This window comes from Parasteatoda tepidariorum, chromosome 7 (assembly GCF_982258835.1).
Source record: "Parasteatoda tepidariorum strain Cologne lab strain chromosome 7, Ptep-v5.0, whole genome shotgun sequence".
Classification (NCBI taxonomy): Eukaryota; Metazoa; Arthropoda; class Arachnida; order Araneae; family Theridiidae; genus Parasteatoda; species Parasteatoda tepidariorum.
Window position 1 is genome coordinate 47,097,975 of NC_141761.1, and position 14,514 is coordinate 47,112,488.

The 14,514-nt window shown below is 33.3% G+C and overlaps 1 protein-coding gene across 1 annotated transcript in view; it reads right to left on the bottom strand.

Annotated features, from left to right (window-relative positions):
• The window catches only part of lectin-30A (C-type lectin 30A), a 39,996-nt gene that overhangs the window by 8,201 nt on the left and 17,281 nt on the right, over positions 1 to 14,514 (bottom strand). Inside the window, exons 8-11 of the mRNA XM_016052512.2 lie at positions 10,648 to 10,883; positions 7,813 to 7,993; positions 5,369 to 5,521; positions 2,723 to 2,833 (exon numbers count right to left, since the gene is read on the bottom strand). Coding sequence (XP_015907998.1) covers positions 2,723 to 2,833; positions 5,369 to 5,521; positions 7,813 to 7,993; positions 10,648 to 10,883 — 681 coding nt within the window. The remainder of the gene's footprint in view (positions 1 to 2,722; positions 2,834 to 5,368; positions 5,522 to 7,812; positions 7,994 to 10,647; positions 10,884 to 14,514) is intronic.

Sequence of the window (14,514 nt, forward strand, 5' to 3'; positions counted from 1 at the left end):
CAATTAGATACAGTGCACAGTAAAGAATTAGCCTGGGTGGCTGATTCCTTATTCTTCCATTCTGATATTTTTTGTCGTGTTTCGGCGATAGGCTCGAAAAGTTCCACCACAGCGGTTACTGAGTCGTATCTTTCCATCCAACGGGTTGCACATAGCTGTTTAATTTTCTCCCTCTTAGAGCTGGTTTCTATCTCCTCTATTGCTGAAGATAGGACATACTGTCTTTTTGGCGTATTTAAAAAGTCGTATAATGTTTTAATTGTCCCTAAGCAATTTCTAATGCCAGTTATTTCGCATGCATTTGATACAGCCAAATTGAGGCTATGAGCAGAGCAATGTACATAGAGTGCTGATGGGACAATACTTCTTACGTGGGCTTGTACACCATTAATTTTTCCACTCATTGATGCAGCACCATCGTACCCCTGTCCACGTAACTTTTTTATATCAACTTTCATAGACTGACTGTAATTGGTCTAATATTGTTGTTGCTATTGCTTTTCCGGTTAAGTCATGCACCGGAATGAATTGCAAAAACTGTTCGGTGATGTTAAAATTTTCTTTATCGACATATCGAACGCATAACGATAATTGCTCTATACCTGCAATATCAGTTGTTTCATCTGCAAGAATGGAAAAGCAAGTTGCATCATTAATCTTGCTGACTAGTTTTTGCAGGATTAAAATATTGCAAACCTCAATAACTTCGTTCTGAAATCGAGGGCTGGTGTACTGAGCATTTTTTCTGTTTGACTCTAAAATGTTCTTAAGAGTCGAATCGTTCTTACTCCGGAAACGAAGCAATGCCCGAAAATTTCCGTCGTTCTCTTCACCTGGTTGTTCAGCAATTATTCCCGAATCCTTATGTCCTCTTAGAGCGAGACCTTGATTTCCACAAAATAGGATGGTTTCAATGATTGGAGTAATGTTTTTTCTATTTTCTAATTTTCTTCTGCTTGCTGCACTGTCAACTTGTTCATCCACAGGTTTCATCTTTCCAAATAAAATATCGTTTAATGTCCCAGCAGTTTCGATCGATTTTTTGTGATAAAGACATTTCTCGTGTTCAGAAACGTGTTCAGTTGTTCGTGTTCAGTTCACAGTTGGCCTAAAGGTTGCTTTCCAGAACCGGCACCACTTGGGGCGAAAAGTACACAAAATTTGCAAAAAGCACCACCCTTAACCTCTGAATATGCAAACCATTTCCAGCAAAAAAGCCATTTGTACTGAAATTTCAATTTTCTTTTTCTTTTTTCAGGAAAAACAAATGCTGGATTGGGTTCCCAAACATTTTTAAGTATATTCAGTTTTTTTTATCCTCGCATGTATTATCTTCTGAAAAAAGTCCAATGTATATGGGTGGGAAGTAACACTTTGAGGGCCGCTTTCACATTCATCAGATTCTGTTACGCTAGAAACGTTTTCTTCAACGGAAGTATCGCATTTCTGTTCAACAGAAAAACTTACATTGGTACTAGATGCTGTCACCTCACTAATTTCAGGTCGTGATTTTTTCTCAAAGTAATTAAAAATTGTTAAATTCTTGCGTTTAGACATCCTAAAGATCCAAGAACAGCAAAAATATATACATATATATTGGCACAGAAATATCCACTAAGCTACGATCTCAAAGTTTCGAGCTGGAATGAATAACCTCAACGAGCACAGAGTCTCCAAAACAAAACAGATTTAGAAACAAGCTCCGAAGGACAAGTAACCTATAGTAACCCGTTGTGGGGCTTGATTCCTCTCTAGGAGGTATTGCCTCTGCAGAGGATCAAAAATGTCATGGCCTCATTCTCAGAAATGTTATCATGATCGTCGCCAATAGCCTATATTGCATATGTAGTGCGATGTAAATAAAGTACCTATCTGCAACTAATCTCAAGAAGTCAAATGCATGAACGAATCAATAAACCAACAAATAAATTAATTAGAATAAAAAAAATAAGCGATTCCATGAATCAGCGAAATATTAACTAACCTTATCAACGAATGCGAAAATCAATTAATGAATTAATCACTCAACAAAAAAGCACACCGACTAATCAGTGATTTTTCGTTAACCACGAAACGTGATAAGTGATTTTTCGAACGATTTGTTTTCACATTGATTAATCAATTCGCTGGCTTTTTATAATTCTAGCTAATTTATTTGATCATGCATTGTTTATCTTATTTATTAATTCATTATTTCCATTCTCAGTTGACATGGCGACTATTTGACTATTTATTTTCCTATTCGTTTATTAGATGATTTTAAATTTGCTGATCAATTGATTCTTTAGTAACTAAGGATCAATTTAATGGCATGCACTGATACATTGATTCACTTAGTCAGCAATTTCTCCATTCATTTATTCATTAACCTATTGATTTTTTATTTACTGATATAAAGATTTATTTTGTCATTGATTCACTGGTGATTTACTAATTTATTGATTTGATCATTGATTCGTTGATTTACTCATTCACAAATTTGTTGAGCTACTAATTCATTGATTCGTTATTTCATTAACCCTTACAATTATTCATCTTAGCTTATTTTTTTAAAATTTGTAAGTGATATAATGTAGTAGCAAATAGCCACTTTGCTATAACTAGACACGGCTTTTACATCTAGAGCACTAGCTCTTTGAAATATAAGAAGGTGGTTTCGGATAGTAGACACCCTGAAACACAAAAGAGATTTTTATTCTATTAAAGAAATTTATATACTTACTTTTGTCAAATTTTCTGATCATTCCGATGTTAATTGGATAACTTCCGTTCCACAAATAGGCGATTATGGAATTAATTTGATGGGGCGAGTAAGTTGTAATCATCTTCATACCTAACAATATAAAATAATAATACATACAATGATAATACATACAATAGTAATACATACAATAATAATACGTACAATAATAATACATACAATAATAATACATACAATAATAATACATAATAAATCAGTTAATGTCATCAAGGCACATGATCAACTTTAATATCAGCTCATGTAATTAACATACAGCTCTAAATTTAATTGCACTTAAAAGATATCTTCAATACTAAGTCAGACATCGTGTGGTTGTGATACAGTTTGGTATACTTTCTACGATTTTTAAAACTTTTTTAAGTACGATGTACTCAAAATCATCACCAGACGTACCAGAAAATTTCATCCAAAATAATGATAATTATTAAAATATATTATTTATTACTAGGAGGCTTCGCCCCCTGCTCGCTGGCGCTCACCAACCCCCGGAACTGCTTTCACAGTTCATTTCGGATTGCTTCGCAATCCAATGCTCGCTTTGCTCGCTCATTGGATGCGTTCTTAACGTCTAGTTTTTGTATACTTTTTTGAATACTGAAGTTCCGAAAACTTTTCACTGTAGAAAATTCTAAACCTGTACATTTCAATATTAATTTGAAATTGCAAACAGTTCACATATTTTTTTTAATCACACTATTCTAAATTTCAATTGTTGAGAAAAGTAACAGTTGTAAGTTTTGTTTTAAATTCTTTCCCACCAGATGGCTAAAGCCATGCGTTGTAAAACAATATGAAATAGTAGTCTGCCACTGAACGCCGGATGTAAAGCATCGGCTTTGATGAAGATAATTTTGTATTTTTAATTCTCTGAAGAGCGCCACCTTAATAGTATGGAATTTGTAAAATAAATATATATATATATTTTTGATTGTTGATGAACCATCATTTTGTGTTTTCATCAGTGTTCAGAAGCAGAACAACTATAAGTTTTTTTATTTTATCACAAAAAAATAAAATGTATAAAAAACAAAGAAAAGAGTAAGAAAATGAGTTTAGTCATAGAAAAAGTTAAAATTATAATATAGTATTTGTCAGTTAAAATAAAACTTTTTTAAGTCATTGCTAACAATTCAAATTTCTCCGAGGCAATTCTAAAGTATAAATTAAAGTAGTATTGTTAAATTGAAACACAATATTTTTAGTTTTGATGTCAACAATACAATTCAATTTCTCACAAAAACGATTGTTTCCATTGTTAAGTTCAATGTCAACAATTCAAATTTTTCTGAGGCAACTCTTAACCTCTAAATATTATTTTTTTTATGTACACATTTCTAAATGCCAGTATTCAACCACAAGACAACTTTAAGTCCTCAAATTTAGCATGAAGTTGTAAAATGTAATGAAAGAGGGTCATAGCAATAATGAAAGTGGAAGTAAAGTTAGTACTGTAAAATTAGAACATTATTTTTAATTAATGATCCAAGTTATTCAAGAAGCAGTTGTAGAAGTAGGTTTTTTATTTAAAACTTTTTATAGAATTTCTTTTAGAACACAATTGTTAATTTGGGCATTTGGCGATACAACACTTTTAGAATTGAAGGATTTGTTACGGCAAGCGCTCAGGTATCATAATTTTGATCTAGTTGCGCTTCTATGTCGTTTTGATTTATGTTGCTAAGTTAAGTTTCAAAAAATATTCTATGGCTGGCAACAGCATTTTTATTTTTTAAGTTGTTTATAATTCGTTATTTTTTTAGCGAAATGTTTTTTAACCTAACAGAATTCGTTGCCGACTGTTTTCTCTATGAATGAAGAAAATAAAGTAAATATTTAACAGTTGTGAAAAGAATCTTATTTAGTTGTACAGAGTACTTCAGCCAAAATTTGGGAGCCACGTAAAAGAATTATATATATTATATCAGAAACACATCATTAAAAGGCAGAATGCTTTGGTGTTTTCAAAACTAAGCAAACGTTGCCACCGGCGGAAAAGAAATACAGCCAAAATTTGGGAGCCACGTAAGAGAATTATATATAATAGATTTTCTTCCTTGTTTGACTCGTAAAGATATAAGAAGTTCAATGTGTCTCTTAACTCTGCGTTTTTACATGCCAAACTGTAAATTTCATAATTAATTGTTGAAAATACCTCGGAAAAGATTTCAAAAAATTAATAATAACTTTACTTTCAACCCACTTTTACTTAGTATCATTTGTAACAAATATTTTTGAAATACTTGAAAACAACAGTTTAAAATGCAGTTTGTTTTTACAATTCTTTAAATAGATGAACTCTTAACAACTTTAAAGTTCGATACAACAAAAATGACTCTATAGTGACATTAGAGACGTTTTTTTTTCTTTTTCCAATGCCCACCCGCGTTAACATCCGTCAATTCAGGCATTTACAGGGCGATTTTGTTGGCCTCCTTTTCAGGGGCACCATGTTAGGTGGGCCAACGTCGCTCCCACACAGAGGACTGATAGTACAGAGAAGGAAAGAACATCCTTCAAACCCAAAACCTTTCTGATGCAAGGACAGTTCCCTGCCCCCTACACAGGCCGGTCGGCACATTACAGATGTATAAAACAGCAAATTGTTACCCTTTGAGAGACAATAACGCAATCCAGAATCCCAGCTGAGAATATGGTTCTTGTCTTTTCCTACATGGTAACAAAACTCATCTCCTATATCAACCCATGTAGATTCCGTGCTGTCACAAGTTCCTATAACTTCAGGAAACGACGGTGCAATATCTGAAAACAATTTCATCAAATATCATGAAAAAAATTTTTTTTGATGAATTTCAAAATAAGCAGAAGTCTTTCCATAAAAGTACTAAACTGAAACTAAGCTCAGTGGCACGACAGCCCACGGAGGGCCGAGGCCTACTGTGCCCATCTCAGTTTTCTTGATCTTTGGGCTCTGAGGTGCAAGAGCAGATGTTGTGAGAGAAAAAAGTAAAAACAAATTTGTAAAAAAAATATTTTTTTTCCTTATACTAAGTTGTAGTTGTAGTTTATTTACATCGCACTAGAGCTGCACTATGGGCTATTGGCGATGGTCTGGGAAACATCCCTGAGGATGATCCGAAGACATGCCATCACGATTTTGATCCTCAGCTGAGAGAATGTCACCCCTGCTTCGGTAACCCGACGACCTGCAAGCGAAGCACTTTGCTGTAGAACAGTTTAACGAGGACCAATACCGCACACCCTCGGTCCCTACACTGACTGATCCAAGTGGTCGCCCACTCCCACTCTGATCGCAGCCAGTGATGCTTGACTTCGGTGATCTGCCGGGAACCGTGTCTTAACGATCAGTCCACTGCCGGACTTTGATACTAAGACGTATAACAATCAGTAAAGGTTCAAATAACTTGAACTTCAAGTAGTTTTTAATAAATTTGTTTCTATTGATAGGCAACAGTGTGGCAAGTATTACTGTTATGATAGACTCTTGATGTGCAGTTGAAACTACTGTTCGTTTAGGATCAACTTTAAATCATGAAACTTCATTTTGAATAGTTAATCGACTACATATAAATCAAGTTAGTAACAATTTTTAATTTTCTTACTCTTTAGTGAAATTAAAATACCTTTTTGTTTAAAAAATAAATAGTTGAAGTTACATACAATAGCTGACTCGCACGTGTAAGAAAAGAAGAGTTTTTCTCTTAAACCAGTTAAATGACTTATTTTTCTCAAGCTTTAAACATTGATTTAGCATTCCTATTGAATAAATTTTATTAAAATTTAAAAATTTTTCACAAATAAAAATTTTTGAGGAATGCATTTTGTCCTGCACGTGACATTACGAAATCGTATTATTTATACTTTTTCTTTCACCAAATTTAATTTAGAAATCGTGTGATAAAAAATAAATAAATTTAAATGAATATTAAAGCTATGGTTCCTTTTGCATGCTCAATTTAATGCAAAATACTGATTCTAATATTTCGCGAAGTAATATTCTGAATCTCTATATTTTTTAATTACTTCAAGATCTTGAAAATAATATTTTTTATACTTTCCAGCTATATATAAAATTTATATGTTCCAGTAATTTGCATAAAAATGAACGCATTCGAATTTGTACATTAACATCCTAAACTAAACATTTCGGTTCTTCAAGTATGTAGTTTTGAATTGTATACTTTGTACTACTCATATTATTTCTTCATTTCAGTTAAAATTTTACAAATTAAATTATTTTTTATTTAACAAAAATACGAACGTAATCCGCAAAATCTCTTTGACACGCAATTTTACATCTCACTATTTTTTACATGTAAAAATATTAAGAGGTCTCTATACCCGCAATCTTCGATTTTCGGTTAAATTTTTAATTTGGGTTTTCCTTACATTTTTGTACTTAACTTTTGATTATATTGTATTATTAGACAGCACAATACCTTTCATAAAAGGTAGAAAAAAAGGGGGTCATTAAATTAGTAGAACTAGCGCTTGATACTTTCTCGAACTTTTATATTTTATTCTTATAAACTTAAACGCAATGAAATTATTCAATTTGTGGTTTTGAGAAAAGAATTTAAAACTACACATTTCTCAGTTTTCAGATTTTTTAAATTTCAATTTCATTTAAAAAAAATTTTCCCCATGGAATCATCAAGACTATTGTCATTAAAAGTATTAAAATAAGAATCATTTTCAAGCATGATGATCTAAGTAAATTAATATTTTTATGAAGGTTTTTTTCCAGTTATTTATCCGAGGTACTATTAATGACGCCTGGTGGCTTAGAGGTAGCGCTTCGCTCTCCCGTGTCACAGGTCCTGTGTTTCATTCTCGGACCGGGCAAGGTTGACTCAGCCTTTCATCCCTTCAGTGGGTCGATAAATGAGTACCAAGCATGCTTGGGAACTAAACATTGGGGGTTCCGCATTTGGCTGGCCACCTAACCGGAACATCTGCTCCTGCAATTCAAGAAAACTGAGATGGGCACAATAGCCCTTGGCTCTCTATGGGCCATCGTGCCACTGAGTTTAGTTTTGTTTTATTTGAGGTAATAAAATTAAATAGCTTACCATCTGTAATTTCACAAACATATGGTAATTCTGTAGAACAATCGGCAGTTTTCCATTTGAGTACGTTCCTACCATCTAAATATGCACAGAATGGTTTTGTTGTATTCAACACAGATTGCCCATCAACCCAATTGAAATAATACACAGGTTGTTTATCACTCCATCGGAAGTACCAAGTGCCCTAACAGGAGAATGAATATATGGTTATTACTCACTTCAAAGTTTTTTGTGAATGTCATAAAGTTTTACTAAATATTTTTTTATAAATGAAGAGTTAATTGTACTTGGTAGCCGTGAGATAAAAATTCTCCCAGAATAATCTAGGGATTTCGAAAGAAATCAAACGAATATACTTCCAATCCATAATCAGGAATCAAAATTAAAATCACACAAAATCGTATCAGATAATAAAGGGTATTTAAAAAAATTTTCTTTCAAGAGTAATGAGTTTAGATTTTTGTAGGGTAGTTGTAAAAATCGAAAATAAATATTCTGCTTGGAAACTTCATACATTTAATCAGTTTTTTATGTGTTTAATCATGTGGGTTAAAACAGTTTTGATAAACATGAGTTTTGTGATGCGACAAAGGTTTTTTTTTAAATAACGCCAGATGGTGTCCTATGTTTCTTCATTGTTGTATGTCTTGTATTTTCTACTCTATGTTTGTGTGTGTATCACATTAATGCTAATTTGTACTTGTCAACCATGCGCCTCGCTATTAAATAATTAAATTTTTTGGAGATAAAAATATATTTCGAATCTAATTTTGTGGAATTAAATAAAATGATGTGAATATTCTACCTTATCTTACTTATAAGCAAAATTGCAATGAATTGTAGAATACTATATACGTTCCATTGAAGGTATGCATTATATATTTTTATATACACTAATTTTAAAATATACGTTGCATAACTACTTAAGTTGACATAAATTTTTTATTTTATTTCTCTCTGAACCTGAATATTTAAATTGATCCGTTAACAATTTTTAGCAGTTAACGCTGCTAGTTCTTTTTGGTTATTTTACAATTTATCTTTCAACTTGTTAGAAATAATTGCCTGCTCGACTGAACTTTATAGCATTACAAAATAAAATTATAGAATGAATCAAAATAACATCATAACATTAGGAAGTTATAAATATAAATGCAACAGAAAGTTGAAAGTTTAGGAATTCGTTTCAGCGTTCTAAAAAACTACTGTACAGATTGAAATGATTGATCTGTTGTATTAAAATTTAAATAATAGAATTTAGCTTATATGAATCGTAGTAGTAAAAAAACAGTTTTTCTTGCTGAGTTTCAAAATAATTAATTCATGTGGCTTAAAAAGGAATAGACTGAGCAAAGTGACTATTTTTTTTACGGCAGGCACTGAACTTTTGTTCTTCATCTCGGTAGTAGTAGTAGTAGTTCATTTACGTCGAAACAGAGTTGCACAATGGGCTATTGGCGACGGTCTGGGAAACATCCTTGAGGATGATCCGAAGACCTACCATCGCAATTTTGATCTTCTGCAGAGGGGATGGCTCCCCTGCTTCGATAGCCCGATGACCTGCACGCGAAGAGCACTTTACGGTAGAGCAGTTTAACGAGGACCAATACCGCACACCCTCGGTCCTTACGCAGACTGATCCAAGTGGTCACCCACCCGTACACTGACCGCAGCCAGTGATGCTTGACTTCGGTGATCTTCTGGGAACCGTGTCTTAACGATCAGTCCACTGTGGGACTCTTCATCTCGGAAGATGCTGGAAGTGTTGCTCATTTATCGTTACCCAGTGGGCACCTGTGAGACTAAGTCACGGAGGCGAGCAACAATACCCACGCTACACTGCCACAGGTACCCGTTTATAGGGTGGGCTACATTCGTACATCACACAACGGAGAACAGCACAGAGAGAGAGAAAAACATCCATGCTCTGAGCGGGATTCGAACCCGTTACCAATGACTTCACAGTCAGGCACGCTGAACGCTAGGCCACCTGAGCAAAGTTATAGATAGCAAGAAAATGAAAACATGTAAAAAAAAATTTAAATTGGTCCGTATGTTTTGAAATCTATTCAAAATATTTTTTAAAAAGAAATTTATAGCTCTTCAAAATCTTTCTGGTCAACAGTAGATTCTTCTCTTAAATTTCCATCCAATTAACAGCGTTTTGCTTTTGTCACGTTTCGTAAAATCACATTTTTGAAAAATAACACTAAACACTTAGTCTCGTACTCAATCTTTGTGAGTGGAAAACTTTTTATACAGAGTTGTACTAAAAACTACAATAATGTAAGTAGTTTTTAGTGCGGGAAAAAAAACTGACTACTCTGAATAACTTTGATATAATTTTCGGATCTTCACGTTTTAGGACTCAATCTTAATGTTTCGAAGGGATGGTCTCAAATATGCTGATTAATTAGTACAGAGCCGACCGGTCTGTGTAGGGGGCAGGGAATTGTCTTTGCATCAGAAAGGTCCTGGGTTCGAATCCTGGGCAGGCATGGACGTTTCTTTCTCTCTCTGTATGTTCTATGTCCTTTCTCCTTTGTGTGTGAATGTGTGATCCGCCCTATAAACGGGTTGTGGTTGTGTGAATGGCGAGGCAGAAGTCGAATTCTTGGCCATAGATGGCGCCACTGAAAAACAGGAACAATCGCACCCCCACTGCCTAAACAGGCGGTGGGGGTGCGAACAAACAGTCCATAGGAAGATCACAGCCATTCTTGGTAAACGCATCGGCTGTCGGTTTGACGTTTAAATGATGAAAAAGTATAAACGTAATAAAAACAAATCCTACGTTAAGTGGAAGATATTTTTTTAATATTTCACCTCGATACCTACTTTAATTGACGATAGACCTGTCCAAACTGACTGTGATTTTGGAATGAAGTTATGTAGGAAGGATTGCTCAAAACCATCTTGTATGGATACGAGATGTCCCCCTAGAGTTTGGCAAGACTTCTCAGCTTTCACTTGTGTTTCTGGTGTAGGGAAATACCGATAACACGAGTTACGATATCCGACAGAGTTTTTATTACACTTAGATGGTTCAGGATCTGGTTTTGGTAAACTTGGATCTAATACAAAAAAAATATCATATTAATATAACTCATAAACTCGTAACATGAAAAGACATCATAAAAGTATAGCAAACATAATTAATAATATCTCATATGCTACAAAAACTTGCGATACTCATTGGATTATTAAGGGATGTGAAGTGTTTTATCATCTTAATACAAGTGAGACTTATTCGGAAGGTAAGCAAATATTTTATTCACCATAGCTGTTCTATTTATTAACCAGACTGTTGCCATCCAACATATAAGAAATAATTTATAATCATCTTGCTTAATCGATTCATTATCGATTAAGAATAATACTGCAGGGGATGAATTATAGACTATAGGCCTGTTTAGACGATCCAATTTCTTGGACAGAGATTGATTGATATTGATGGAAACTTGTTTTTCTTTGAGCTTGGATCGTGTAAACAACCATCCAAGAACTTGATCCAACTTCTTGGACGATAGTAGAGCATGTTCTACTTTCCATCCAAGTTTTTTCTCTCTTAACCAATCAGCGTCTTAGGTTTTGTGACGTCAGCAAGCAGGCAGCAAATTATGTCATTTTGTTGTCTGTTTTCATATATTTTAGTTCAAATAAATTGATCTGTTGCGGTTTATTTACGTTATTATGATTTTATTTGAATTTATTTAGTAATTTTAAACATATGTAAGTATTATTTTATAATGTTGAATATGAACAATGCGCATGCCCAAGTTTTTCTTTCAACGAATCAGTGACATTCAAGAACTTGGATAGTGTCGACGAATCATCCAATTTCTTGGACAGAGAAATCTGTCCAATTTCTTGGATTCAAGAAATTGGACCGTGTAAACAGGCCTTATGTCAATCTTCATCTATCAAAACGTACCTCAAGAGAGAATCTATTTTTCAACCAGACTGTTGCCATCCAACATATAAGAATAATTTATAATCATCTTGCTTAATCGATTCGTTATCGATTAAGAATAATACTACAGGGGATGAATTATGGACTACATCATTCTTCATCTATCAAAAGGTACCTCAAGATAGAAACATGTCTTATATACTAGTGAATTAGTATTTAATATTTATAGTGGTAGTTACGCCACAGATGTAACCGTTACTGCTGAGAATATCATGTAGGATTTAAACTTTCCAGCTGAAGAAATTTGATTTAAGAGGTAGTAGTAAGAAAATGACCAAAAGTTGAAAGAGTACAATTAAGGGCCTTGAACTAATGAAATAGTTTGAAATAATTGAATTAATGAAATATTCCCTAGTTTTGTATATCCGGCTAGTACTTAGCAAGTTTAACTTCAAAATTTCCTCAGTATCTCAAATTTTTTTCCAATTTTACACATTACATTACAAAATGTACTCAAACTAAACGTGTATAAATGAAACAGTTTAGGGCTATATTATGAAAAACCACACTTTTACCAAATGCGATGTTTATATATTAAACTCCTTTTAGTATTATAGCCTTATATGAACTTTTTTTTTTAATAACCGACCTAATTCTGAGTTCACAAATATCAATATTCAATTCTATATCCTTGTAACTTTGATCTCAATCCAGAAGACAAGGGAACACATGGATCTAAAATTGAGACAAACTTCGTGGAGGACTTCTTGATGGAACTAATTCGCATGTGCGCTACATGGAGAAAAAAATCACGAAAACCTTCTTGGGTTAGCCCGACGGCAAGGGCATTCTAATCCATGATATGTCTATCACTGAGGATATTTTAAGTCAGCACTGGTCGGTGCAAGTCGGGAATAGAATTCGTATCGATCAACTAACGCTGGGAAACCTGGGTCATCTCATTGAGAGGCGAGGGCTCAAATCCCTGAGACACTGCGGCTCTTTATACAAACTTAGAGAAATTTTTAGAAACAGGAAACAGTACTATACAAAGGAAATTCCTTGGAAAACATATTTTTCCCCCAAAGGAAGATCTCCTGAATTACATTTATAAATACAATTCGGACTTTAATTGGACTTCGGACTTAATTAACCCAAACCAATCAATTTAACGAAGTCTTTGGAGATAACGTGAAAAACTATTTTAACATCAGTTTGCCTATTTGCATCTTATACCTATTTGCATCTTGTAGCTATTGTACCCTTGTTTCTTGTTGTATACTTGCACCGATTTGCACATCTGATATTGCTATCTAAATAAGTGAGACATTGTTTCCTATGTATCTTCTACGTTAAATTGAATGAGATAGAGGAGCCAATAAAACTAATAGTTCAAAAGTTGAAAGCTTTTTTATGTAAAAAGTGCTACTTTTGACATGACTCACTTAGCATTTTACTTTACTATCTAAAAGCTATCTAAACATGTGAGGTTTATTTTCCGAGGACATTTTTTTTATATTGAATCGAATTAGATTAAATTCGAGTTGATAGGATTAATAGTTACGAAGTTATCTAGTTTTTTCTTATAAATAAGTGCAATTTAATATAGAGTACTTTAAAAAAACTTGTCATCTTTTGAAATATTGCCCTTTTTTATTCGTGTTTAGTCTCATTAAATCACACGAAAAAACATACATCAAAAACGACGTTTTAATTGTCTGTCTAGCAATATAAGATGCTTAAATAAGTGTAAGTACAAAATTGTACTTTTTGAACACACAACCCTTATAAATTTTTAACAACTTATCTTTTTAATTTCAATTTTGCCACACTAAATTCAGCACAGGAAATATACTTTGTATTTAGGTAGTTCCTGGATAGCAAAGCAAAGTGTATACATAAGTATGTTTTAAAAGAATTACTTTTTAGGCATAAAAACTCTTGCTACTTTTTGTTCGATTGACTTGTGTATAGCATCATTCAAATCAATATGAAAAATACGTAGAAAATAATGTATTACTTGTTTAGATAGCAAGAGTCTTTACTGTGAGTCTGATTCATCTATGAAATGATCTTATTAAATTCAGAGTGAAAAAATAAATGGAAAAATATGATTCCCATGCCAAATTCAGCTCTCTTACTCCCCTATTCCCTCAAAAAAAGAGGAGGGGAATTTTTAGGTATCATTTAAAGTAATATAACAAAGTTTCTCATGAAAAGATATTTTAAAAAATTGTATGTATATTAATCTCTAGGTACTAATTTTTTCGAAGAAAATGTCTAATTTTATAGATCGGAATATTTTAAATGAGGAAACGATGCTAAAAATGATGTATTTCAAGAATCGTTTTGCCTTAATTGATTTTAAAATGTTATTTGTGAATAAAATAAGGTTGATATGGCACTTCAGAAAGATAAATTATTTTAGAGCAGTAATTTGCAGTTTATACAAAATTTAAAAGCCCATTTTGACTTGTACAATTGCTTCAATTTTGCATGAAACATATATCATTTGCTTTTCGCAAAATTGTTCTTAACCCTTCTCGTTCCCGTGAAAATTACGGGGTGAGGTTTCGCCCTCTATTTCTCGCTCCCGTGAAATTTCCGGGCTGGAGTGTTCAGTAGTAACGCGCCAATAGGAATAAAACTGATTCATTTCTTTTGCCCGGAAAACATTTTATTTCTCATTTTACACACCAGATGCAGCCGTACCAGGATAATTTTAAAGTAATTGTAGATAGTTAGTTTACTTTAAGCTAGATGTCAGCACTAATCAAATACGTGCATTTGGC